General features: G+C 43.0%; 2 protein-coding genes across 17 annotated transcripts in view; one reads left to right on the plus strand and one right to left on the minus strand.

The window, feature by feature from the left end:
• ITSN1 (intersectin 1) overlaps positions 1 to 24526 on the minus strand; it is a 227964-nt gene extending 203438 nt beyond the window's left edge. For 4 of the 6 annotated variants that reach the window (XR_014245461.1, XM_082395040.1, XM_082395039.1 and 1 more), the window contains exon 1: positions 24263 to 24518. The gene's annotated coding sequence lies outside the window, so the exon portion shown is untranslated. Of the gene's footprint in view, positions 1 to 24262 lie in introns of all 6 variants that reach the window. The other 2 variants (XM_082395043.1, XM_082395042.1) reach the window with 2 other exon arrangements.
• Positions 24527 to 24781: 255 nt separating this feature from the next.
• Positions 24782 to 26897, plus strand: part of CRYZL1 (crystallin zeta like 1) — a 33004-nt gene continuing 30888 nt past the window's right edge. For 5 of the 11 annotated variants that reach the window (XR_014245512.1, XR_014245513.1, XM_082395095.1 and 2 more), the window contains exon 1: positions 24782 to 25285. Coding sequence is in view for 8 of the 11 variants with exons in the window: in XM_082395095.1 (XP_082251221.1) it covers positions 25187 to 25285 (99 nt within the window). In the remaining 3 variants the exon portion in view is untranslated. Of the gene's footprint in view, positions 25286 to 25319; positions 25576 to 26897 lie in introns of those variants that run through there. The other 6 variants (XM_082395096.1, XM_082395097.1, XM_082395093.1 and 3 more) reach the window with 4 other exon arrangements.

The raw sequence follows: 26897 nt of genomic DNA on the forward strand, positions 1-26897 counted from the left end.
ATTTTAATACCGTAACCGTTGTGTCATAAAAACAATTTTTAAGTAGAAAATAAACCCACAAACATAAAAGTTTAAATGAAACTACCAGCACATACAGCCCTTTTTCATGCAGACATAATAATAGTCAAAAATACCTTCTTCTCTCACTGCTTCTGATACATGTTAAGAAACCAGAACGTTTGGACAATAGTCATGATCACGACTGGAGCCCACTCCATGGCACCAAAAGTGGAAAAGGAGAGACAGTATCCGCCCTCCTCCCCCCCCACCCCCCGCCAGGCCTCCTCCAGCCAGCATCTTCAAGGAGTCCATACAATATTTTTTTAAGGATTCAGCTTCAAAAACCTTTTAAATCAGAGATGTTCAAAGAAGCAGGAAGGAGGGACCACCTACTGCCCCGTGGCAGGTTTCTGCAGGAACTCCTGGGCAGGCTCTGCCTCTCACTGGCCCCGCAGGGTTGTGCTTTCCCTCCCAGAGTTCAGTTCAGAGTAACGGATATGGCCACGCAGCAAAGAAAGTCTCTTAAGGAAAAGTCCAAAAACGCCCTATTTTTAACACTAGTGGAGCCACCCATCACACAAACTGCCTGGAACCATCCCCAGGCCCCACCCCTGCTTCCTACATCACCCCAGTGTGGATCTTGGACCTAGAAAGGGATCCGGGGCAGTAAGACTGATACTAGGAAGAGAAAATCAGGGAGCTCCCTGGTGGCCTAGTGGTTAGGATTCCGGGCTTTCACTGCCGTGGCCCAGGTTTAATCCCTGGTCAGGGAACTGAGATCCCGAAGGCCGCAAGTGGAGGCCAAGACAAAACAAAACAAACAAACAAAAAATAGGTTAAAAAAAAAAAGAGAGAGAGAGAGAGAGAAAGGCAGGAGGTGGGAGGGCACATCCTTGAGCCCCAGGGCAGATCTCTTGGCAACATTCCCCTTGTAGTCCAGGGCTAGAGGCCTGGGTTATTCCGCCTCTCCTTGCCCCAGTGATGACAAGCCTGGGGCAGCCCACACCAAGGCAGGTGACATTCTTAGAGGTTGGTAGCTTTTCCTTTGTATGAATCCCAAGGACCCTTATCACCATTAATAGCTGTACTTACTACTTCCAAGTTACTTTTATTTTTTTTTAATCTTAGCCAATTGTTTTTTTTGTTTTTTGTTTTAGTATTTATTTATTTACTTAGGCTCCACCAGTTCTTAGTTGCAGCACATGGGATCTTCGTCACGGCATGCAGGATCTTTTTTTTTTTTAGTTGCGGCATGCGGGATCTTTTAGTTGCAGCTTGTGGGCTTCTGAATTGTGGCATGAGAACTCAGTTGTGGCATGCACGCGCAATCTAGTTCCCCGACCAGGGATCGAAGCCAGGTCCCCTGCATTGGGAGTATGGGGTCTTACCCACTGGACAGCCAGGGAAGTCCCTTAAAAGTTACTTTTTTAAAGGCTGTCTTTAACACCTTCCCCCACCCCAACCTTTTTTCTCATTTCTAGTTGGTAGTAAAAACCCTCAGAATCATCCAAATGGGGTAAATGCATGACTCAAAGACAGATTAGGAGAAAACTGTGAAAATCTAACTTATTTCAAAGGGCTGAAGAAAGGGAGAGAGATGCTCCTATAAGCCATAAGCTGAGCCAATCCCTAGGAAGGAAACATCCAACTAGAAAACTGGACCAGAGGCATCCTGGGCAAGAGGTTTGGCACCCTACAGCTCCCCAACCTCCTATTCTTGCTCCCCATGTCTCCCTGAACCACTTCTTTGCTGAAGCCCCTGCCCTAGGCACTAGACCCAGGCCCCCTCCCAACCCTAGCACCACTGTCACACAGCACTACAATGAGGTAGAAGTGTAGGCGGGCCTTCCAAGTGGGAACTGTCTATATATATATTCCCAGTGAGCTATTATTATACAGAATGCATACATAAACTAGTATATAGCATAGTGCGAACAGTGAAGACTCTGGAAGCCAGACTGCGTGGGTCCTAATACCTAGATCTGCCGCCTACCAGTTGTGGGATCATAGGTAAATTATTTAACCATTATAACAGTTTACTTATTCTGCAGAGTTATAGGGAGGATTAGATGAGTTATCACATGGGGAAAGACCTGGAACACTGCCTACACATATTAGGCACTCAGTAAACATCAGCTGTTCTTATGAAACTTCAAATCCATTATAGGTTATAGAAGTTTGGGGGAACTGAATATGGTAACATTAATCAACATATCTAATATCATTCCTATTGTAAAACGTGTTCAAAGTTAAAAACTATAGACTTAACCAATAACCGAGATCCGTTTCCTAAACTGGAGACTTACAGTGTCCAGAAAAGAACACCGTGGTTCCAAAACTAATAACCTCTGAGCAATAAAGATGTAAAAGCACCACCACCAAAAAAAACCAAAAAACAAAAAAAAAGTTGGCTTACAATTATTTTCCCTCTATTTTCAAAAATGCATAATGTAGGCACTTCATACATTTTAAAAAAAATTATTTTTAGCACATAACATTTTTGTTAAGACACTGATTCTCTAACTTTCTGGCCTCAGGACTTTTTTACATTCTTAAAAATTATTGAGGAACCCAAAGAGCTTACCTTAGGAAATTCTAAAAAACAGACATATATAAGCACATAAAACATTAGCCATCAAAGGAATGATGCCATCAAATGCATATAGCCACTGGAAAACTACACTGAACACATGGAGAAGGAGAGTATAAAAGGGAAATCACATTTAACCATCATTACCAAAATAATCTGAACTTGCAGATCCTTTGAAAGGGTCTCAACAATCCTCAGGGGCTCCAGACTACGTTTTGAGAACCTCTGCACTAAGGAAAGAACAAGTATCAAAATTCTCATTGCCTTCATTTTCTACCTTTTCTAGATCTACAAGAGAATAATGATGATACATTTCACTGAACTATATATGAAATGAAAATGATCACATCCTAAAATTATTAAAAAAATAGTTTAAGAATATATTTTGACAAAATTGCCATTAGGGTAAACTAAATGTCATGTCTAATTTTCTCCCTTTTTTAAAAACATAGAATGTAAAATTTACCATTTAAATCATTTTAAAGTGGACAATTCAGCGACATGTAATACATTCACAATGTTGTACAACAAACACCTGGTTCCAGAACATTTTCATCCTCTCTGAAAGAAATCCCGTATCCTGCCCCTAGGAACTAATCTGCTTTCTATGGATTTGCCTATTCTGAGTATTTCATACAAATGGATCATAGAGTATGTGGCCTTTTATGTCTGGTTTCTTTCACTTAGCATGTTTTCAAGGTTCCTCCATGTTGTGGATACATCATTCATTCCTCTTTATGGCTGAATACTATTCCATTAGAAGAACAGACCAAATTTTGTTTGTCTATTGATAAACAAAAGTTGATGGACATGAATATTTCCACCTTTTTGGCTACTGTGAATAGTGCTGCTATGAACATTCCACATACAAGTTTTTGCTTGAACACCTGTTTTCAATTATTTTGGGTATATACCTAGGAATGAAATTGCTAGGCCACGTAACTCTATATTTAGCTTACTGAGGAAGAGCAGTAGCACAATTTTACATCCCTACCAGCAATTCCAATTTTTCCACATCCTTGCCAAAACTTTATTTTCTGTTGTTTTTTAATAGCCATCCTAACGGGTGTGAAGTGGCATCTCATACTTTAGATTTCCATTTCCCTATTGACTAAATATCAATACACTGAACATTTTTCATGTGCTTGTTGAGTGTTCATACTACCCTCTTTGCAGAAATGCCTAGTCACACCTTTTGCCCATTTTTTAAATTAGGTTGTTTCTTTGTGTTGTTGGATGTAAGAGTTCTTATGTCTAACTATTTTTCTGTAAGCAGATGAAAGCACTTTAAACCTACCAGGCATCTGGTCCTCTCCTCTCTACCAAGCTTAAGACAAATGCCAACCTTCCAGATGATGGAAAGAGCAACCAAGAAGTTAAAAGAGGTCACAGAATCAACCGGCAATAATACTATATAACACCTTCATTTCTGTCTTAAATTATAAATCCAAGATTGAATCATAGATGATGATAAAATAATAATATTCATTTCTCAGAAAGTGCTCACTATTTAGTAAGGCACTGTCTTAGGTGCTTTAACATCCTCACAATAACCCTACAAGGCAGAACTGTGACCCACCTCATTTTATAAATGAGGAAATAGGTACAGAAAAGTTACATAGCTGACTTATGGTCATACAATCAGTATCTGAACAGTTTGGCTTCAGAATTTGTGCTCTTTTTAATTAATTTATTTATTTATTTATTTTTGGCTGTGTTGGGTCTTCGTTGCTATGCGAGGGCTTTCTCTAGTTGCGGTGCACAGGCCTCTCACTGTCGCGGCCTCTCGTTGCGGAGCACAGGCTCCAGACGCGCAGGCTCAGTAGTTGTGGCTCACGGGCCCAGTTGCTCCACGGCATGTGGGATCTTCCCAGACCAGGGCTCGAACCCATGTCCCCTGCATTGGCAGGCAGATTCTCAACCACTGCGCCACCAGGGAAGCCCCAGAATTTGTGCTCTTAATCCCTTTGCTAGACTGCCTCTCAACCATGAAATAATAAGCCTTGCCTGAATGCCTAACTGAGGACTTTTTTAGAAAATGCTAGTAGCTACATTTTGATATGTCACTTTCAAGTTCCGATCCCCACTGTCTGCACAAATCTTGGTTCTAGAACTCTTTAATCGGGTTTAGGAATGTCACAAAGAAGTAAGCCAAAAACCAAAGGGGTGAATGTCATTTTATCATTCCAACTTAGGTCTTTTCTAAGATTTCTGAATCTGACAATGGCTATTCAGGATGTGACTCAACAGTCTATTTCCAAGAGCATCTGGATTGCATCTTGACAGTAATTATAAGAGGTTACAGTTACCAGCAAAGCCAGTGCCTAAAGGTCCATCGAACTCAAACCCATAATTTGCAGTATTTATACAGCAGTTAATGGCTTTGCAAACTGAACCTCAAACTTGAGAAGAAATCTAAAAGGTAATATATTTCATAATAAAACCAATATGAACACAATACTGGAGTTTATAGATTTCATTTTCTGAGCAATAATTAGAGCCATAACTTCCTGATATTTCTAACATTGCTGCAACTGCCTAGAGTTATGGGACCTCAGAATTTGAAGGAACTTTAAGCCGTATCTAGAATAATCCTTCACAAGTAACTCTTGCTTCTTCTAGAATTAAAAGGTGGACCAAAGCCCTGAAGTGTGCCTACCTGATAAATGTTCACTTACACCAAGTGTCATTTCATAATGTTATCCTCCTATTTACTTTTGTGGTAACTCAAGAATTGTTTTATTTAAGTTCAGCTATCCAATATGACACTTATAATGTTTTCATTACTACAAATGTAGCAAATGTGAGGTTCTGCTTTCTCATCTGTAACATAAGGGTATTTACCATCTATCTCACAGAATTGTGGAAAACAAATTAGATGGGATATGTGAAAGTCCCTTGCAAAATACCTGAGCTGGGACAGGTACTCAGTAAGCATTCCTCTGTGTGTGGGGGGATGGGCAGTATGGGTGTGTGCATGGGGGGAGGGGGTGCAGATAGTGACAGGTGTGGGTCAGATAAAACCAGAAGTCATTCTAAAGCATACTTTACATAAGCTAGGCACAACTCAGCTTACTTATCTGATGAACTTAGCTGTATATAACCCCAAATCTAGATGATACCAGAAGAGTTTCCTAATAAGGAAAACGGGTATCATTCACCTAGTTATTAAAGGAAATCAGGTTATTCCTTGGGTAGACCAATCTATGATACCATTTCTGATAGAGCAGAAGGCTCCAAACAAATATCTCACCACCTGTTTGTTCAAATGTTTCATTGAATTATGGCTAAGAAGGTTCAACATGTAAAACATTAGCATGAATAAGCTTAAGTCACAAGAGGGATGTAAAATGCTTTCCTGTTATGACAGGATTGTGAAATTAAGAATTGTAAATCAAGGCACCTGGGAAATAGATGGAAAGAGGTACACTCAAAAGTTTGGGAGGGGGGTGGGATCAGTGGGAAAACGACTAACAGCTGTGGCAGGACCTTCCGCCTCAGGTAGGCCCAGTTTGGCCTAGAAGGGTATCAGCCAGAGCCAGAGTAGGGGAGGCAGAGGAAGAGGGCAAAGGAAAATGCTTGGTTGGGGGAAAAGAAATGTCAAGGTAAGTGCGTGTGACAAAAGGACGACATTTTGAGGGTGCAGGTGGCCGGAACTGGGAAAGGTGAGGTATAGCTGGAGAAGAGGAAAAATTAGAAAGGTCAATAGGGACAGAGCATAGAGCACTCTTTAGACTGTGCATAAAGGTGGTCTGTGGATCCCTGGAGTTCCCAAGACCCTTTCAGGGATCCTGAAGTTCAAAATTATTATCGTAATAGTACTCAGACATTATTTTCCCTTTTCTTATGTTTGCATTGATACAAAAAAAAGGGTGAGGGACACTACAGCCACCTTAGCAGAGGGACCAAACTGTACTAGTGGTCCTTGTATTCTTCACTGCCACACACTCACATTTAAATAAATTAATTAATTTTAAAAAATTAAAAAACAATTTCACCTCAGAACATCCTTGATGAGTTATTAAAAAGCATTACTTTATTAAATCTCAGCCGTTGAGTACATGTGTTTAATACTGGTGTGACTAAAGGACACTTCTATGGCACACCAGAGAATATGACCAATGCCTCCAGGTAACACACTTGTGCAAATGAGTTACAAGCTGAACTAGCCACTTTTTTCATGGAACACAGTTTTTTGTTCAGCAGAATGACAACAGAAAAACTATGGTTATTCAGACTTGAGTATCTGGCAGATGGTTTCTCAAAAATGAAGGGGGCCTGCTGCTTCAAGAAAAATGACTGACAGTATTCATTGCTGATGATAAAAGTTAAGATTTGGGGTAAAAATTTTAAATTTGGAAAACTAGTATCTGCCACTGTGAGTTAGACTGCTTCCCTCAAATTTAGAGAATTTTCTAGTAAGATGGGTGGTAAAATTAACAAATGGGATTTCGTGATATTGTTTAATGAAATGTATCAACATCTGGAAGACCCACATAACTTAGTGGAGCAATATTTTCCAAATGATCAATACATGATGTTACAAAATCACAGAGGAGTAAAACATCCATTCAAATTGCAAGATGGATCAATAGATTTTATTTTAACAGAGTATGAAGAGTTTACTAATATAACTTCAGATTCCACACTGCAACTAACCCTTAAGAAACTACCAATGTCAAATGCTGGTATAGTATCAAAGAATAACCACAATTTTTGGAAAATGCCATTAAAAGACTCCTGCTTTCTCCAACTACATATCTGTGTAAGACCAGATTTTCGTCAACTACTTCAACCAAAACAACATTTCGCAACAGACTACAGAGCAGATATGAGAATCCAGCTGTCTTCTGCTAAGTCAGACATTAAAGAAATTTGCAAAAACGTAAAACAGTGCCACTCTTCTCACTAAATTTGTTTTTTAAAAAAAAATACATTTATTTATTTATTTTTGGCTGCGTTGGGTCTTCGTTGCTGCGTGCGGGCTTTCTCTAGTTGCGTTGAGCAGGGGCTACTCTTCGTTGTGGTGTGCAAGCTTCTCATTGCAGTGGCTTCTCTTGTTGCGGAGCATGGGCTCTAGGTGTGCAGGCTTCAGTAGTTGTGGCACGTGGGCTCAGTAGTTGTGGCTCGTGGGCTCTAGAGCACAGGCTCAGTCGTTGTGGCCCACGGGCTTAGTTGCTCCGCGGCATGTGGGATCTTCCCGGGTCAGGGCTCGAACCCGTGTCCCCTGCATTGGCAGGTGGATTCTTAACCACTGCACCACCAGGGAAGTCCCTCTGTTTTGTTTTGTAAAACAGTTTTCATAAATATCTGTTTTTTATGTGAGTGCGTAATGGGTTTACTACAGATATTTTCAATAAATAAATATTTTATAACTTTCTCAGTTTTAATTTCTAATCTGACAAATAGTGGTAAAACTCACGTAAAGAAAATCTGCTTGGGGTCTTCAATAACTTTTAAGAGTATACAAGGGTCCTGATACCAAAGTTTGAAACCCATTCCCATAAGAGATGAAACCACAGGGGAAGATTTCATCGTGAGGCAGCACGTGAACCAATACACTCCTCTGGCAACAACATGCAGGTGAGACGAAGTGGATGAGGGAAGCCTGACCAGCTAGGAAGTGGAAGCCAGTAAGAGCAAAGCAGTGAAGTAAAAAACGGTAACTGCCTGGACTAAGACAGCTGCAACAGCGAGAGGGAGAAAGGGGTGAATTCAAAAGATATTATGGAGACAGAATCGACAAAATCTAGCAACTTCAGAATCAGAAGGAGACCAGGCTGCTGCTTGCATGGCTGAATTGTAACTGACTGTCCACTTGTCTGGCTTAGAGACAGGTACTGAGTCTACACCATATCCAGTTGGCCCTCTGTATCCACAGGTCCCGTAGCTGTGGATTCAACCACCCTCAGATCAAAAATACACAGAAAAAAAATTTCCAGAGAATTCCAAAAAGCAAAATTTGAATTTGCTGAGCACTGACAACTATCTGCATAGCATTTATATTGTATCAGGTATTATAAATAATCTAGAGATGATTTAAAGTATACGGGAGGATGTGCATAGGTTATATGCAAATACTACACCATTTTACATGAAAGGCTTGAGCATCCAGGAATTTTGGTATCCGTGGGGGGTCCTGGAACCAATCTCACCACCCCACAGATACCGAGGGACAACTGTATAGACATCTACAGACTCTATAGTCAGAATATGTTTTTTTAAAAATATTTATTTATTTATTACTTTGGCTGCACCGGGTCTTAGTTGTGGCACGCAAGATCTTCAGTTGTGGCATGCGGACTCTTAGTTGAGGCATGTGGAATCTTTAGTTGCGGCATGTGGACTTTTTAGTTGCGGCATGTGAACTCTTAGTTGTGGCATGCATGCAGGATCCAGTTCCCCAACCAGGGATCGAACCCAGGCCCCCTGCATTGGGAGCGTGGAGTCTTACCCACTGGACCACCAGAGAAGTCCCAGAATATGTGTTCTAACGACAATTCTCCGACATCAACTAGGTGTCCTACGGTTCAATTTAGTGCAGACCCCACAGGTTAAGGGCTCAGTCCCACTTCAATGCCAGCCCCAAGTGTCAAGGATCCCCAAGCTACCAGCACTTCTGCCATGTAGGCTACAAACTCGAAGGGTCCCATGACCACACCGACCCCCGCTGCCCCAGGTTCAATAATTCACAACTCACACAACTGAGGAAAGCTCCATACTTGTGATTACAGTTTTATTATAAAGGATATAACTCGGGAACAACCATTTGGCCATTTGGGCTAATAGGGCAAAGTATGGGGGAAGGGAGGTGCAGAGATTCTACACCTTCCTCTCCTCCTCCATGGAATACAGGTGCCCTCCCTCCCACACAGCTAAGTGTTCGCCAAACCAGAAGCTCCCCGAACCTCATCATTCTAGGATCTTTATATGGGATTCCATCGTGTAGGCATGACTGACTAAATCATTGGCCATGTGACTGACCTCGATCTCATCCTTCCCTCTTCCCCTTCCTTGCAGGTGGTGGTAGTAGGGAGCTGAAAGGCACTTCATTAGCATAAATTCAGGTAAGGTCCAAAAGGGCTCATTTTGGATAACAAAAGGCATTCCTACCAACTCAGGAAAATCCAAAGGTTTTAGGAGCTCAGTGACAGGAATCCAGGACAAAGACTAACTGTATTTTTTTTTTTTTACTACACCAGAATATCTAATAACATAGTTGTTGGTATATAACAGTCCTCAATAAACAATTGCTGAAAGAATGAACAAAAGGGCAGATAATAGTATCATTCACCAGAATGGGAAATACAGGTAGAGAAAGAGGTTGTCAGAAGAAAGGTGGTGGTGAGCTCTGTTTTGGACACACTGCATTGGAAGTGCCCAAGGATCACAGGAGGCACTCAGATAAAGGGTCAAAACCCAGAAGAAAGGACAGAGCTCCAGGTATGGACATGCAGATAATGTGACAGATAAAACTAAGAGTGGAGATGACCGTCCTGGAGGACAGTGTAGGGTCAAAGGAGGGTAGAGGGGCCTTCCCTGGTGGCACAGTGGTTAAGAATCCGCCTGCCAATGCCCTGGTCCGGGAAGATCCCACATGCCGCGGAGCAACTAAGCCTGTGCACCACAACTACTGAGCCTGTGCTCTAGAGCCCGTGAGCCACAACTACTGAAGCCCGAGTGCCCAGAGCCCGTGCTCCGCAACAAGAGAAGTCACCGCAATGAGAAGCCTGCGCACCGCAATGAAGAGTAGCCCCCGCTCACCGCAACTAGAGAAAGCCTGCGTGCAGCAACGAAGACCCAACGCAGTCAAAAGTAAATAAATTAAATAAATAAATTTTTTTTAAAAAGAGGGTAGAAAAAACATCCCTGGGGACAGCAACATTTAAGGATAAGGAGCCCTCAGAGGAGACTGAGAAGTCCTAGATGTGAGAGAGGGGAGAACACACAGAGCAGAAGACACAGAAAGCCCAAGCAGAAGAGTGTTTCTACAGAACGTGTTGGAAGTCACAGAAAGATCGAGGAACGAACTGACAGGAAATTGTGCATGGGACTCAACGATGGAGGGGCAGACGCAGACTGCAACAGGCAACAGGGACAAGGCAGACACCCAGCACGGCTATTCTTCCAAGAGACAAGGCTGTTAGAGGAAGGTGTGAGATGCCGACAGTGCAGCGTCGAGGGGGTCAAAGCCGAGCGGCGTGAGGGAGCGAGCAGAGGACAGGACGGCATGGAGGACACAGGAGGCCGAGAGCAAGCGTGATTCAGATCGGGGCTCTGAGATGGACACCGAACCCTTCTGTACATGCCTGCAAGGTCCTGCGCGTCCGGCCTTACCTCCCTCTCCAGCTTCTTCATGGCGGCCACGGTGCCTTCTACTCAAATATACTGTGCTCCTTTATGCCACAGGCCCTGTCACGTTCTGGTCCCTCAGCCAAACAACTTCTTTCCTTCCCTGATGACCTGCTAGACATCCTTCAGATGCCAAGGAAATGTCACATCTTCCCTGGACTCTAGGACTAGACTAGGTCCTCTTGGACACTTTCTTTATAGCACTTACAACAGCTAGGAATCATTTATTTCTGTGATTGGGGGGCGCGGGGTATGTCTGTCTGTCCCTAGTAAAATATAAATAGAGTGAGGACAGGGACCTGTCACTACTGTCCCCCCAGCTCCTACCACAGCACCTGCACACAGCAGTCAAGCGGGATGGAGTTGTGGCTCTGATGAGACACGGAGCTCAGAGCCTCAGAGGAAACCGAAGAGGACGGCATCTAGAACCAGGGGAAGGGACGGAGACACCTGCCTCTTCCTTCACCCTCTTATCTCAAGAAGCAAAGAGCAAGTGTGAGTCAGATAGATTTACAAGACCTGCCTGGGAAGTGGGCAGCAGGCCCAGCCAGGAGGCAGAACTGCTCCTGAGAGCAAAGGTTCAGGAGGAGCAGGGAGGCTTGAGGAAAGGGGCAAATGTGGTACAGTGTCTGTGAGGAATGGAGAGAAAGCTGAGGAAGAATTCTTAGCAGAATGCAAGTTCAGGAAGAATGCAGCTAAATGGGTAAGGACAAAAGTCCGCAAGTTTGTACAGTTTTTGTCAGCTGACTTTTAACAGCACAAATACAGGAAACAGAACACAGATAGTTGGCTTGGTCTAGCAATGGAGGTCTGCGGGGCTAGACATGACAGAAGGATACCAGGGCAAGGAAATAGCTGGGGTGACCCACTCTGAGGTCCCAGCTGCAGGTGGAAGGAAATGAAACTAGGGGGAAACTGACAATCTGAGATAAAACAAAGAAGGTCCAGGAACTAGAGTTTATGGGTGGAATTGTTGTAATCAGAACATGTGAAATATTGATAAATCATGCTGTGGGTATATAATTTAAAAAATAAGTGGGAGTTCCCTGGTGGCCTGGTGGTTAGGATTCCAGGCTTTCACAACTGCTTCCCCTGGTCGGGGAACTGAGATTCCCACAAGCCATGGGGCGTGGCCAAAAAATAAATAAAAAATAAGAATTAAAAAAAAAAGTGCAACATTTTTCAAGATACCATAAGCTCTCACCACCTACTGTTATCGGTCTCTTAGAACAAAACAAAACAAAACAATTAAAAATAGACCCATGCCCTTCTGAAAAAGGTCAAACTGCTATCTTTCCTGGAGTCTAATTTAAAAAAGCAGATGGCTGCAGAAAGGATATCCCTTTCCAGCTGCAACTTTTCCATAGTATACACGTTTCCCCAGCAGTTTCAGATGAACCGTAAGTTAGAAAGCCTCCAAATACACACCACGAGAGAATGCTAACATACCTTTAGGCATGGAAAAAAATCTGACAAAATCTATAATTATAGAAGTAGTCAAACTAGTGAAATAATGTCCACACTTCTAAACCAAAGGTGATCTAACCAGATTAGAGATGAGCTGCCCAAACTTCATCCTATCTCGAGCAATCACAGGATAGTAAAATACATTTTGTTTTAAAATGAATGAACAGTACAGATTCTTGGGCAGCATGTTGAACATTTAAATTTAAAAAGTAAACTTTATTGAGAAGAAAGTTCATATATACTTTGGATTGCTTTGATGTCTTCGTATTATTGTTTTATTAAAGACTATCACTCAAAAGGAAAAAAAAGGGTCACCATCAGCCCCTTTGTCAGATCACTGTATGAGTGTTTTTGCCTGCCCGGCATTCTTTCTTCTCGTAATTGATCCCACTTTCCCTCCTTCTGCTAATTCCAGGAGTCTAGCTACTGACTTTACCAACTGGTACAAAAGGTGGACCCAAAGGCCCAGGACAGCCAATGAGAGTCCTGCCTTCCCCTGGCCATGGTGACTGGTTCAGGCACATGATCAAGCCAGGCCAGTCAGAACCCTTGGACTTGACAGTTACGTGAGTCAATACATTTCCCTTTTTTCTTAAGATAATGTGTGCTTCTTCCGCTTGCAAATGAAAAAGTTCAGATAAATACAATTATGAATAAGGAGAATTACAGCACTGAGCTTTCTTCCTTCTCTCTACTACAATTCTTTCCTTCTCTTCCTATTATTCTTCATTTTTTCCCCTCCCCATCCAATGCCTTTAGGATAGTAGAATATTTAAACTTAGCACTGAGTACTTATGACATCACCATGAGACAGAAAGTTAATCTAAGAATAAGCCCAGCCCCAGGTAAATTATACTGTGATTCAATTTCTTGATATTTAGATATTAAAGAGTCTTCTTTCACTGGCTGGAACAGAACACGCTTAAAGAGACCCCCTACACAGATGCAGTATCATTTTTTTCACGAGGTCGAACGGTTATATGTATGTGAAGGGGAATAACTCCACTGAAATTCTAGGACATTTGGAATTAAGTTCAAAATCTCTTCCTTTTTGTTTCCCCTCAGCTAGAGAGCTGAACTGGCTTAAGAGAGGTCAGAGGGGGCATCCACATTTGCAAAATGGCCTTTCCAATAAAATCATAATTGCCTGAATTAGCTTAAATTTGTGCACTTCTGTGTCTCTTGCTGTCCTTAATTTTTTAAATTTAATTTTTATGTTACATTGGAGTATAGCTGATTTACAATACTGTGTTAGTTTCAGGTGTTCAACAAAGTGACTCAGTTATACATATACATATATCCATTCTTCTTCAGGTTCTTTTCCCATATAGGTTATTACAGAATACTGAGTAGAGTTCCCTGTGCTATACAGTAGGTCCTTGTTGATTATCTTTCTTTTTTTGGCTGCGTTGGGTCTTCGCTGCTGCGTGCAGGCTTTCTCTACTTGTGGCGAGCGGGGGCTACTCTTCATTGCAGTGCGCGGGCTTACACATTGTGGTGGCTTCTCTTGCTGTGGAGCACGGGCTCTAGGCACGCGGGCTTCAGTAGTTGCAGCATGCGGGCTCAGTAGTTGCGGCATGCAGGCCCTAGAGCCTAGAGCATGCGGGCTTCAGTATTTGTGGCACGTGGACTCAGTAGTTGTGGCTCGCGGGCTTTAGACTGCAGGCTCGGTAGTTGTGGTGTATGTGCTTAGTTGCTCCGTGGCATGTGGGATCTTCCCGGACAAGGGCTCGAACCCGTGTCCCCTGCATTGGCAGGTGGATTCTTAACCACTGCGCCACCAGGGAAGTCCCATCTATCTTATATATAGTAGTGTATCCTTAATTTTTGATGTTGCTGTTATATGGAGAAAATAATAATAAATTCACAACTTCCTCAGACGACAGTCAAGAACTACAAGAGATGAGGTAGGATTATAAAAAGAATATAGAGCTGAAAATGAAGAGAAGGCTTAGATCAGAGTAACAGAACCCAACATCAGCTGGCTTCAACTAACATGTGTGTTCGGGGGAGGTGGGGTGTAATCTTAAGAATATAGGAGGACTTCATAGAACTCAGGAACAGGAATGCAACCAGCCCCAGAAAAAACTGGAAGAGATGTTTCAAGTTATCAGTCTCAGGTAGTGTTCTCTCTTTCTGCTTCTCTCTAGATACCTGCTTTATTTTCTCCATCCACAAACCACCTTTATCTGTCCCCAGACACAACAGCAGAACGTAACTGCCTATAACTCCCAAGTTTTTACGTTACGGCCCGTGAACACATTAAGGTCAAATCCCCCTCTCTTGGGCCCAACGTCAAATCTCCAGGAAAGGACACTGATTGGACTACCTTGGGTCAGGTCCCTAAACCTGGTTCAATCCTCTGTGTCTTCTGTGGGAATGAAGACGCATGCAGGGGAGTGGATGTCTAGGTTAGAGGACAGTTAAGGGATTTGTGTTGAGTCCGGCAGACACTCCAAAAGTTCCCATTATACATTCCCAGGGTTGTACCCTGGTTTTCTCATCATCAAAATAAAGGAAATGGTCACCAAAGTCTAGAGTTTAATAGAACTTAAGAGAATTAATTGAATTTAAGAAATGAGAGGGTAACTAGCATTCACCACTGTTTGGGGAGTTCAGGTCAGTAAGAAATACAAGCCAAAAAATTAATTATAAATTCTAGAAATAAAAAGTGTCTTTTATAAATATGATGGTCTACATGAAAAACTCAAGAGAAATGAAAAAAATCATGAGGTCTTGGAGAGCTGAGACCTTTGTCTTGGTTCAAGGCTGGACACCTAGAGCAATGCCAGGCACAGAGCACGTGCTCAAACGTTCACTAAACCACTGACCAAACTCAGAACTTCCCACCTGTAGATCTTTAACATGGGTTAGAGGTGTGCTCAAGGTACTGATGCCCTCAGGTTTAGGGGATGATGCCTGCCATTAGTACTAATTACTAGGACTGATGTGGTACAAATATTATATAATGTTAGAAAGGTTGAGAAGCACTGAATAAATGACCAAAGCACTACTGGAACTCAGAGTTCTAGCAAGGTGGTTGGTTACCAAGTAAATCTGTATAAGGCCAATAAGCATTTAAATGTTCAACTCAGTAGTAGTACCAAAAAATGCGAGTTAAAACTAATAAAACTGGCTAAGATTTTTTTTTTTTTGAGGTGGTTTTACCCAATGCTGGTAAGGAAACAGGAGACAGGTACACACTGCTGAGGTAGCATACGGTTAAGGCCTGGGAACATATTCCAATATACTAAGTGAAAAACACAGGCTACAAAACTATATATACCTGAGGTTATAAACTGGCAAGGCAAAAGAGACTGAATGCAGCCCTCAGGTACGCTTTGTTTGAACCCCAGTGTGTTATTAAAAATTGTGGCCCACATAAAAATTGGGAGATTTCTTATTAAATCCATATTTCTAGATTTCCAGCTTCTCTTAAAAAGCTAGAAGGTGTAGTAACACCAAGATGTATCCTCCCAGGGCCACAAATGTCTGGGCAGACTGGCCCTGGGCTGCCCCATCCATGGGACCATCTTCAGTCCCCAGAGTCCCTAACATGCCTTCATGTCTCCCAGACTGAATACACCTAAATTTCTAGGTAATTTGAGCAAGCTGACCCCTCACAGGGCATGGACGGTCATTATCTCTGGACAGTGAGATCCCAGATATGCTCTTTTACTCCTTTATCTGAATTTTCAAAAGTTTTCTTCAATAAACATGTATTGCTTTTGTAGTAAGAAAAACATGTTACTTTTTAAATTACCAAATCACAACTGCAATATCACTTAATCTAATGAGATCAAAACAACTAAAGATAACAGATAATGACTATGGTTTAAAACTAACGGAACGTAAAGTTACAATTACTACAGTATTTCCCTCCCTTTGATACTAATTAAAACACCAGATTGGACAGACAATATTAGCATTTTACAAATTAGATCTTCCTCAAAGTGAATAGCTTCTATAGACACTCAGTTCATAAAACAGCTATTTTTAAGAATTCACTTCCATATATTTAAAGTTTCTTTCACCAAAAAATGTAAACAGAAAAATCTCTCTTATCAGAAATCTATAGTCATAACCTCAATGAAATTAATGGTTAAAAAGTTAGGGGCTTCCCTGGTGGCGCAGTGGTTGAGAATCTGCCTGCCAATGCAGGGGACATGGGTTCGAGCCCTGGCCTGGGAAGATCCCACATGCCACGGAGCGACTGGGCCCGTGAGCCACAACTACTGAGCCACAACTACTGAGCCTGCGCGCCTGGAGCCTGTGCTCCGCGACAGGAGAGGCCGCGATAGTGAGAGGCCCGCGCACCGCGATGAAGAGCGGCCCCCGCTCGCAGCAACTAGAGAAAGCCCTCGCACAGAAACGAAGACCCAACACAGCCAAAAATAAATAAATAAATAAAATTAAAAAAAAAAAAAAGTTAAATAATTCCTGCTCTTTATTTTACATTGTTTTATTTTATTTGATCCATAAGAATAGTGGTTTTATGGGGTTCTCTTTTCCTCAGAGAACTTCAAAAGTTTATACAAATCACCATTCATCTCATCCCATCAAAGAGTAAATCATATTACCCTCATGGCAAAGAAAAAGTACAAGGCCAGGTAGAAATGTCAATTTCAGATAACTGAAAGCAGGGTCAATTCAACATTTCTCTCTCGCTCTCCTCCAATCCACTCCCACGTGACATCCAGAGGGATCTATTCAAACAAAAGGTACTCTCCTGCTTAAAACTGATGTTGGCTTCCTACTTCCACTGACTCTGAATAAAATCCAAACCAGCTCCTGTCTCCTTTATTCCTCACCTGTCTCTCCAGTGCTCACCTCACCTGGGTGACTCGGGCCTCCAGGTAAACAGAGCCTCAAACACTAATCTATTCAACATGCCAGCATGCGACTGTTGAGTGTCCACTGTGCACCAGACACTGTTCTAGGTCCTGAGGATAAGGCAGAGAGGAACGCAGACAAAACTCCCTGTCTCGTGGAGCTCACACCCTAGTCAACCCCTCTACCAAGTTCTCTCCCTCCACAATTTCTCTAATCATTTAAAGAATATTAAAACAGCAATTTTAATGACAATATATCAAGGTATCTGAAAATAAGCAGTACTACCTATAAGAGACATATTATTATTTACTGACTTTGTTTAATATTATTTATTGTAAGTGAAGGAAAGAGGAGAAACAAAGGAGGGTGGACCTTTAACCACTGAAACTTGGTATATATACCAGGAATGGCACTAATTTTTCTGTCAACTTTTCAAGGTTTCTCTCATTACTAGCTATACAGCTTTTATATGTCAGTGATCAAAATGGAATACCTTAATTCTGTAAGAATGGAGCAGTTGAGTTTCAAATGATTCCAGAAACTGAAAGATTACTTGCTTTTAAAATCTATTATCCTAAGATTACAGCAGAAATGAATTGATTTTTATAAAACAGTGGATCCACAACACTCTTATTATAGATAATGCACAGGAATGGGTGTATGTGTGTGTGTGTGTGTGTGTGTGTGTGTGTGTGTTTATACAATGGCTTATAATACAACACATTACCCTTGTTAGAATAAAACTGCTCAGGAAATTTGCCTCAGAGAGAGATGATTAGCCCTCTACACACACACACACACACACACACACACACACACACACACACACACACACAACAAATGGCTCCAATGACACCTTGTTTCCAAGCTTTTATCATAAGAATCAGTGTCCTTCGTAACCAGGTTGGTGAAAGCATGACACTAAAAGCCAGTTGGCCTCGTCCATTTCCCTGTATCCACCAGTCACCAGAAGGACTTGCAGACAAAATGCTGGGATGAACAAAACCATCACTGACAGAGAAACAAGTCAAAAGGTTCACCAAGGCACGTAGGATCCAAAGCTGGCCCTCCTGCATTAGCATGGTGTACAAGAGTTGCGTTTCCCTCCCCCTTCCTTTTCTTGCGAATGACTTAACCAGTGACAAATCTAGTGAACTGTTTTCATTTTTAGGAAGAAGAATGGGATGTTATTGTGACCAGTTTGGTGGTGTGATATGGAAAGTCAGAAAATTCATACACCTGTTACAACGATAGCTAACTTTTTTTTTAAGCTGCATTAGGGAAAGGACGTTTAATTTTAACCACCAAGGATTAAAAAAAACTTTGACCAACTGCTATGACCTTGTTATTGAGTTCGCAAAAGAGTTCGTTCGGGTTTTTCTGTAAGATGTTATGCAAAAGTCCGAATGAGCTTTTTGGCCAACAATATTTTCTCAAATTCAGCTGAATCCGAAACTCCATCGCATCCCTCAGTTCACCTCCTGGCTCCACCACTGGATGAGGAGTAAAGTGCCCCCAGGACCACTCCCACCCGGCCTGGGTGGAGCTCCAGCCCTCACAACAGTGAGAGTGGGTTTTGGTGTCCAGCCTAAAACTGAGCCGTGGTTGTCCTGCCTGACAGAGCAGCACAAACTCAGGCCAGAGAGCTGAAGCCAAAATGATTTCACCAGCCCTCTCTCTGGGCAATAAGCTAGTAAGGTAAGCTGCCAGTCATCAGTCCTACTAGAAAAAGGTGAAAAGAGCAATGATGAATTCAAACAGATTAGCTTACTGGAAATTCACCTTGTTAGAGGGCTACAGTCATGAGCAACAAAACTTTAATGATATTCTACCATCACACTTATGAATAGAAGGGGTTTGTTTTTTTTTAAAATGGTCTCCCAATGGATGGGTGACAGCTCTCTACAGTGAGGCCTTTGCATTCCCGAACTGAACTTCCACCGGGCACTTCAGATCTCCAAACTGGCCGACATGGGAATGTTTGGACAGACTCCCGGCTGTCTCCCTAATCACACTTCTGTACGTTGTCTTGTGTTCCCAAGGCAAGTCCACACCACAAGTAAACTGACTTTTCCAATTTCGCTAGTCTTCTCTGTGACTCTAATCCTGTTTCTTACGCAGGGGTGCTTTAGGAAAACCACTACAGAGGAGAGGGTAGCACACTGCTTTGAGAGGTGGGTGCTAGACAGGACATGAGGCTTGTTTGTGAGCTAACTTATGCGACGAACTCCTCAATGAGAGGGCTTCAAATCTGTGCCCCACCTACTTTATAAATTAATGCACGCCAAGAAACTGCTAGGTTATTTCAAAACAGAAATCAGGAATGTAAAAAGTACCCCCAATGCCGTACAACATGTGCAGAAGACAGGCAATCCAGCAATGTGGCTAAGAGTTTGGGCTCTAGAGTAACTAATCTGCATGGCCACTTGCTGGCTCTCTGTTACTTAACTGCAGGTACCTTGGTTTCCAAGTCATATTCATCTAAAAAACCGAGAATTTGTAAAAATTAAGTGAGTTAATGCTTATAAAATGCTGTAAATGGATTCAATAAATGTTAGCTATCGGGAATTCCCTGGCGGTCCAGTGGTTAGTACTCCGTGCTTCCACTGCAGAGGGCACGGGTTCAGTCCCTGGTCTGGGAACTAAGATCCCGCAATCCAACCAGCACAGCCAAAAAAAAAAAAAAAAAGTTAGCTACCATTATGACAGGTGTATGAATTTTCTGACTTTCCATATCGCACCACCAAACTGGTCACAATAACATCCCATTCTTCTTCCTAAAAATGAAAACAATTCACTAGGTTTGTCACTGGTTAAGTCATTCCCAAAAAAAGGGAGGGGGAGGGAAACGGAACTCTCATACACCATGCTAAGAGTGTAAATTGCTACAACCTTTCAAAATGACAAACTGGAAATATGTATCAAAAATCCTTAAACCATAGCATGTACTTTGATCCTGCAATCACACCTCTAGAAATTTATCCTAAGGAAAAAAAATCTCAAAAGTATATATAGAGATGCATGGAGGACAGTCATTGCAGAGATACTGATTATAGTGGTGGGAAAAAAATTAATGTTTAATAAAAACAAATTGGTTAAATTATCATAGACCCATAAAATGGAATATTATTCAACTACTATTATAACTGACTATACAGACATGAAAAGATTCATGATAAGATGTTAAGAAAAAAAGTACAGGTTACAAAACAATCATATGTATAGCAGGATCCCATATTTGCTACCAAAAACTATATATAAATAGCCATATGCACACAGAAAAAGGGTCTGGAGAGAAATGTATTCAGGTAGTGGACCTCTAAGTATTTTATGGTTTTCTACTTTTTGTTGTTCTGTATTTCAATTGTTCTACCATAAACATGCGATTCTTTAAAATACAAGGGATTATCTAAACTGATTATCAGTTTCTTTCTGAAATAATACTATTAAGCTGAAAGTGATGACAGGTTTATCTTTATTTAGAAAAAAAATTTGCATAGAACTTGATGTTTTATTAAATACTTTTAATGTTTAGTCTAGTTATGGTTATAATTTAAAAATTATACATATTTAGTGCCAGGAAATTAGCAAGAGACTTCTTTTTTAAGCAATGGAGTTCTACTTACTACCATAAAGTACAGTAGTACAAAAACTGAGCGGACTAGCTAGAGTTTCATATATTTTTATATACCTCAACTTCTTATGATCATCGTTAACTACCACTTATTAAATGAATGTATCTGAAGAACTTAAGCAAGCACTTAGAAGTATTAAATTTTACTACAACTATTCCCATTTTCAGCTGAGAAACCTGAGGCACAGAGAGGTTAGGTGACTAGACCAAAGTCACAGACTATGTGCGGTCAAACCCAATATTCTCTAGATGTTGCACTCTTAACTATCCATCCCCTCAACTACACAACAGAAGCTGTTATTTATGGGACTGAGTCCTGTGCTGGACTCTGAAAAAAAGGAGTGAAGGTCATATGTTACGAGTATGAAAAATAAAATCGGAAAACATACCAGTTTTCTACATTGTTTGGAAACCAATTTTTACTGCACTATGTTGGGCTTATCATAGCTTATAAAATGGCATTTTAATGTAGTGATAACATAGTAATTTACCACTATACTGTGACTTAAATTCATATTTTGAGTCTAAGCAAACATTTTGCTAGGAGCCTTCTTTCCAGCTTATCGCCTTGAGCAGTCTAAGCTTGGGAAAGGTTCTCTCCTTTCAGAGCCAACCAAACTTACAGAAATGACTGGGGTACAGTACTTGTGGCTCCTAGCTTAAAATCAATGACTACAAAGTGATAAGATTAACTTTACAAGTAAAGGTTTAAAGACGTGGCCTCACTGTGATGTAATTCACTCAAGTGTTTCATGAAGTTCCTCCAGGCACTCTTCTAGGCACTGGAGGCACAATGATGAACCAAAGTCTCTGCCCTTCTGAAATTTATATTATAGGTGTGTTACATACCTGAACGTCATAGTTTTTTATTAGCAGCCCTAAGGCATAAAAGTTATTCTGTCTCTTGAAAAAACTTGCTATCCTCTTCAAAACATGGTCTTAGGACACGCTCAGTGAGAAGGAAGCACAATGCCAGTGGTTCTCCAACGCTACCGTGCAAGAAAACTTCCTGGAGGACCTGCTGGAAATCAGATCCCAGGAGTCTGTATTTTTAGCAAGAACCTCAGGTAATGCTGATATAAGTGTTCTGAGGTCCAGACTTTGAGAAACCCGCCAGTAAGTGGAACCATTCAGAAGAGAATGATCATTCGGAAGAGAAAAGCTCTATGGCAGTGGAATGTGAACTGAGTAATATAAACCCAACCGACCTGTAATTAATTCCCTATAATTCACAAATCTAGCAAATAAAAAAGCTGAGTAAGAGTAGAGGGATTTACCAGCACCGCCTTCTTAACCCCCGTTATAGGAGATTTGAGTTTGCCTTAATCTAGTTATTTGGGGAAAACATGAACCTAAGCAGAATTTTACTACCAATATTAGGGATAAGCATTAAGAAAAAGGAAATTGTTAGTCAACTGCAAAAAAAAAAAAAATTAGCTAAGAGAGACAAACATTTCAGGGAACTAACTTGCTACCACTCATTTTATGCCCTATTTCACAATGCTTAGTATCTGAACAATCCACAGGGTTCCAAAGTACATCAAAAATTTGTTCATTTCCTTTCTTACTCAGGCAGAATAATAATAGACTTTTGTGAAGGTACCATATGCCTCGGCAATTTCAATAGATAACATTCTTAGATAAAGAAATAGCCTTAAAAAAAAAGTTGTATCAGAAATGCTCCTTACTGGAGCTACTTAAAGAAGTTTTAAACAGTTTTTAAACCATCACTAAATTAGTGTCCCTCATTTCTCAATTCAGCTTATCTAAAGTTTCTGTGTTCTTTACAAACCTCCTACAGAAAGAACTCAATATTTTAAAATGCTTTTTCTTTAGTAATAAGCAAACAACCATCAAAACAACATAAATGATTCAAGTAAACTATTAAAAATTTGAGAACAAAAACACAGTATTTTGTTCTCAGTGACAGGTAGAAATCATAATTTTGGGGGGCATTTAAGCTTCTGCACCTTAAATCATCTAAAAATAAAGGTATCCCAACAAATACATTCCTCCTATTTCAGAGGTTAAGAGTAGCACTATATAAACCAGCTGGCCTGCTGGATCCATGGCCCCAGGTCCTTCCCTCATATCCTGTCCACTACATAATCCATGAGATCTCTGAGCCTGGTCTTCATCCTTTCAAAGGGATTAGTAAAAACTGCCTCCGCGTTGACAGAATTGAGATTTTCCAGATGCATTTTTTGGTATGGTATTTGTTTTTATTACCTATACTTTTTATTGTACTTGTTTTTATTATCCGTACGTTCCGACCACGGAAACATTAAGAGTAGGATGCCAGCAGATAAGCACAAAGAAACGCATCTGTCCGGAGTCTGCATGTATTTAAAATTTCAGGCTGGTGCTGCCTTCAGAATAGCACTGATGATGGCAAAGTTCTAAAGGAAACTTTCATATTAAGAGGCCATCAAAAATCTCCATAGCCTTCAACTCAACATAGAAGCCGCTAATTTATTTCTTCAAAAGCAAAGCCTTTAGTCTGAATCACAACAAAAGATGTCTATAGGAAATGTAATCTACGAAGTTGCCTTCTAATCCAAAGGCAAACAAGGAGTAAAGGAAGGCGCAACCCATTCCTCGTTGGTTTCCTTTTCCTGGGGATTCTGATCACATTTCCTCGTTCAAGCGAGAGCCGGTAATTGTGCCTTCGGTCCACACCGTAAAGCCGTGTCTGTGCGTAAAGAAAGGAAGGGGAACGGCAGACACCGGGGACGCGCTCCCACTGAAAGGAGAGCCGCTTTCCGTTAAATACTATCAGAGACAGCCCCAGCAGGAGGACTCAGGGCCAAACGGCATTGACTGTCCTTCACTGACAGGGATTTCGCAGGCACACGAGAGAGAAAAAGGGATGAGCCGGGAACTCGAGGCCGGGGGAGAGAGGCGGGAGGCGCGACGCCGCTCCCCGCGAGCTCCGGATCCCCGGGAGGCTGGCGGGGAAGCGAGACTTGGCCGGCCCGCCAGGCTCAGGCGGCCGAGGGCAGCGAGGTCAGCCCTGGAAGCACCGGCCGCCCCAAGTCCCCCTGAGGAAGGAGGGACCCCGCTCGCCGGCCACGGCTGCGGACGCCCATTCAACCCGAAGCCCGTCCCGTGGCCGCCACCCCCTCAGTCCGCCGCGGAGCCCTGGCCTCCCGGCGCCCGCCAGCCGGCCGCCCCACCGCAGCCCCCGGGAGAATAGGAAGGACGAGGCACAGGGTCGGCGGGTGCCTCGCCTCCCGACCGTGCGGCAAAGGGTGAAGGGCGCCCGGAGGGACGCGCGCCAGCCCGGGGAACGGGCGCCCCAGGCGGCCATCGCGCCGACCCCCGCGCCGACCCCCGCCCCTGCCGCCTTCCCGGTCCAGGCCGCCGCGGTCCAGCCCGCTCCTCACCTCATCTCCAGGCGGGTCCACGCTGCCGCCCCAGGGACAAATCAGTACAGCTCACTCGCAGCGGGAGGGAACGCAGGAGCCGCAGCCCTGCACACCATCCCCGCCCGCCCGCCTCTCCGTACGTCCCGGAGCCCGCTCGGGATTCTCCCTCGCGAGCCGCCGTACTACGGAGCAACCAAGCTGCGCTCCCTCCCCTCTCCTCCGATCTTCTCTACCTCCTTCGCTCCCTCCCTCGCTCCCGCCTATCTCCTCATCTCCCTCGGCTGCCTCCCCTGCTCCCATCCACCCCTCCATCTCCGCCCCCGGGTGGGTGGGGACAAAAACCCTACCAATCGGAAGAAGGGGCCCACACCTCCTCACCGCCCCCTACCTCTAGCCCCGCCCACCGCGGGGAACCAAAGGAGGGGCAGCTGAGAGAAATGAAAGAGGACGGAGTGACAGCCGAATAAACCAATCAGCAAGCCCAAAGGGGGCGTGACCTGGGCTCTCCTTCCTCCCCACCCCCTTTCCAGAAGGCGTAACTAGAGATGTCTGGTCTGGGATTTTCCTGACGGGGCTTGGGCAGATTTTGTTCCACGATTTCGGTGCATTTCTCCGTTGCCGTGCGAAGCGAGACACTAGTTAGGATGCGTTCAAGTAACTAACGGAAAGTGTTAAAGGAAAGAACAATGTGGAGGCAAAAGGGAGGCGGGGAACAGTCCAAAGAAGATGATGGGGATACGGTTGGAATGAGGAAGGGTGTGGTCTTTGATATTTGCATAAAACTGAACCCTTCGGCAACTAGGACTTCGCGCATTTATTGGTAGCCCCTGGTGCATCGCCTTAGAGCATGCCGGGAGATGTAGTTCCATGTTCGGTTGCTATGGCGTTCCCTACAGCCTCGGAGAGTCCGAGAGCCTCCGAGACTGACGAGCGGCCTGGCCAATGGGAACAGCCCCTGGCCCAGAGGGGGCGGACTCTCTGCAGAAGGACTCGAAGGTGGCTGTGGTGAAGGTGCAGGCCATTGGAGCCGCTCCGAGGCAGGTGAGTGCCGAGAAACGCGCTGCGTGTCTCGGGAAACCGGGCCTTGGGGGAAAGAGCGGGAGACGCCCCGGCGAACCGTCCAGCCCTGGGGCGGATGGTGGTTACCGTCCTCAGATCTCTCGGGCCCAGGCCTCGCTTAGCTGAGGCCGCTGAGGGGCGGGTAAGACTTGATTTGACTGACGATTTCCTGGTCCTTACAGGTTTGGATGGTAGATTTTACCTCAGTTTGTATCTCTCTCCACATTTATGGAGGCAGAAGTCTGGAAGTTCCCTTCCACTGAATCTCCCAGGTTGGATTTCTCCCCTTCCTGCATCTTTTTGTTCCTCTACTTGGAGTTTCTTTTTTTTCTACCTTACTCCTTCCCTACCGCCGCTTTCTCCTCCACTTTTGTTTTTCGGTGAGCACTTACTTAAAGACAGGGTATTCGCATTTATGTAACTGTAGGGCCAGGTTTGTTCTCCGGAGTAAGCTCGACAGCGGAATACTCCGGAGCAATGCGAGAGAACCACCTCAGAATCATATTAAAGCGCAGATGCTGATTGTGTAGGTCTGGGCGGCCCTGAGAATCTGCAGTTCTGACAAGCTCTCAGGTGCTGCTGGTCCGCGTCATGAGCAGCCGGGTTCTCCATCAGCTCTGAGTGCAGATTTAATGAGAGCCACGTTTAAAAAAAAAAAAAAAAGAAAGAAAGAAGAAAAGAAACATGAAATTAATTTTAAGGTTTCATTTAACCCAGAATGTCTAAAATATTACCATTTCGGGATTTCCCTGGCCGTCCAGTGGTTAGGACTCCGAGGTCTCACTGCCAAGGGCCCCGGTTCCATCCCTGGTCTGGGGAACTAAGATCCCACAAGCCGCGCGGTGTGGCCAAAGATAAGAAATAAAATATTATCGTTTCGATACATAATCAGATATTTTAAAATCGAGATATTCTGCATTCTCTTTTTCTTCATATTAAGTCTTCGAAATCTGATGTGCATCTTACAGTAACGGCACGTCTCAGTTCTGACTAGGCACAGTTCAAGGGCTCCTTGGTGGCTAGTGGCTACAGTTACTGAATGGCACAGGTCTAGATGATGTCATAGCTCACGGCCGAAATTAAAAGGTGTTAAAACTCAGGTTGCCCTGGACAGAACCCCTCGCTGCTCTGTGAGATGGGCTTTGGAACTCTTGATATTTTACAAGTTCTCTGCTCAGTTTACAGAAATAATAGTAAAAACAGTCAACGTTTATTGAGCACTTACTGTGTGCCAGGTATTGTACTGAGGGCTTTGCATGTATTTTTTTAAGCCTTACAGTACCCCTTTGAGGTAACTACTGTTATTCCTGTTTTATAGGTATGGAATCTGAGGCCCAGAAGGTTAAAATTACGTAGCCCAAGTCATACAGTGAATAAGTAGGAAAGCCAGGATTCAGGGTAGGGCCAGTTATGACTTCTAAATCGTATCCATCAATCACTGCAGTGTATAATTGTTACCTTTTATCACTAATTTCAACTTATTGATGCCTCTGCTCTAGACGGCAGAGGATGAGACATTCAGATTGGAAAGAGAGGGTTCACCATACAAGGCAAAGTTGCCTGTCAGTTGCAGTGAAATATTTCGGTAGTTTTA

This window comes from Balaenoptera borealis (assembly GCF_965194805.1).
Source record: "Balaenoptera borealis genome assembly, chromosome: 5".
Lineage (NCBI taxonomy): Eukaryota > Metazoa > Chordata > Mammalia > Artiodactyla > Balaenopteridae > Balaenoptera > Balaenoptera borealis.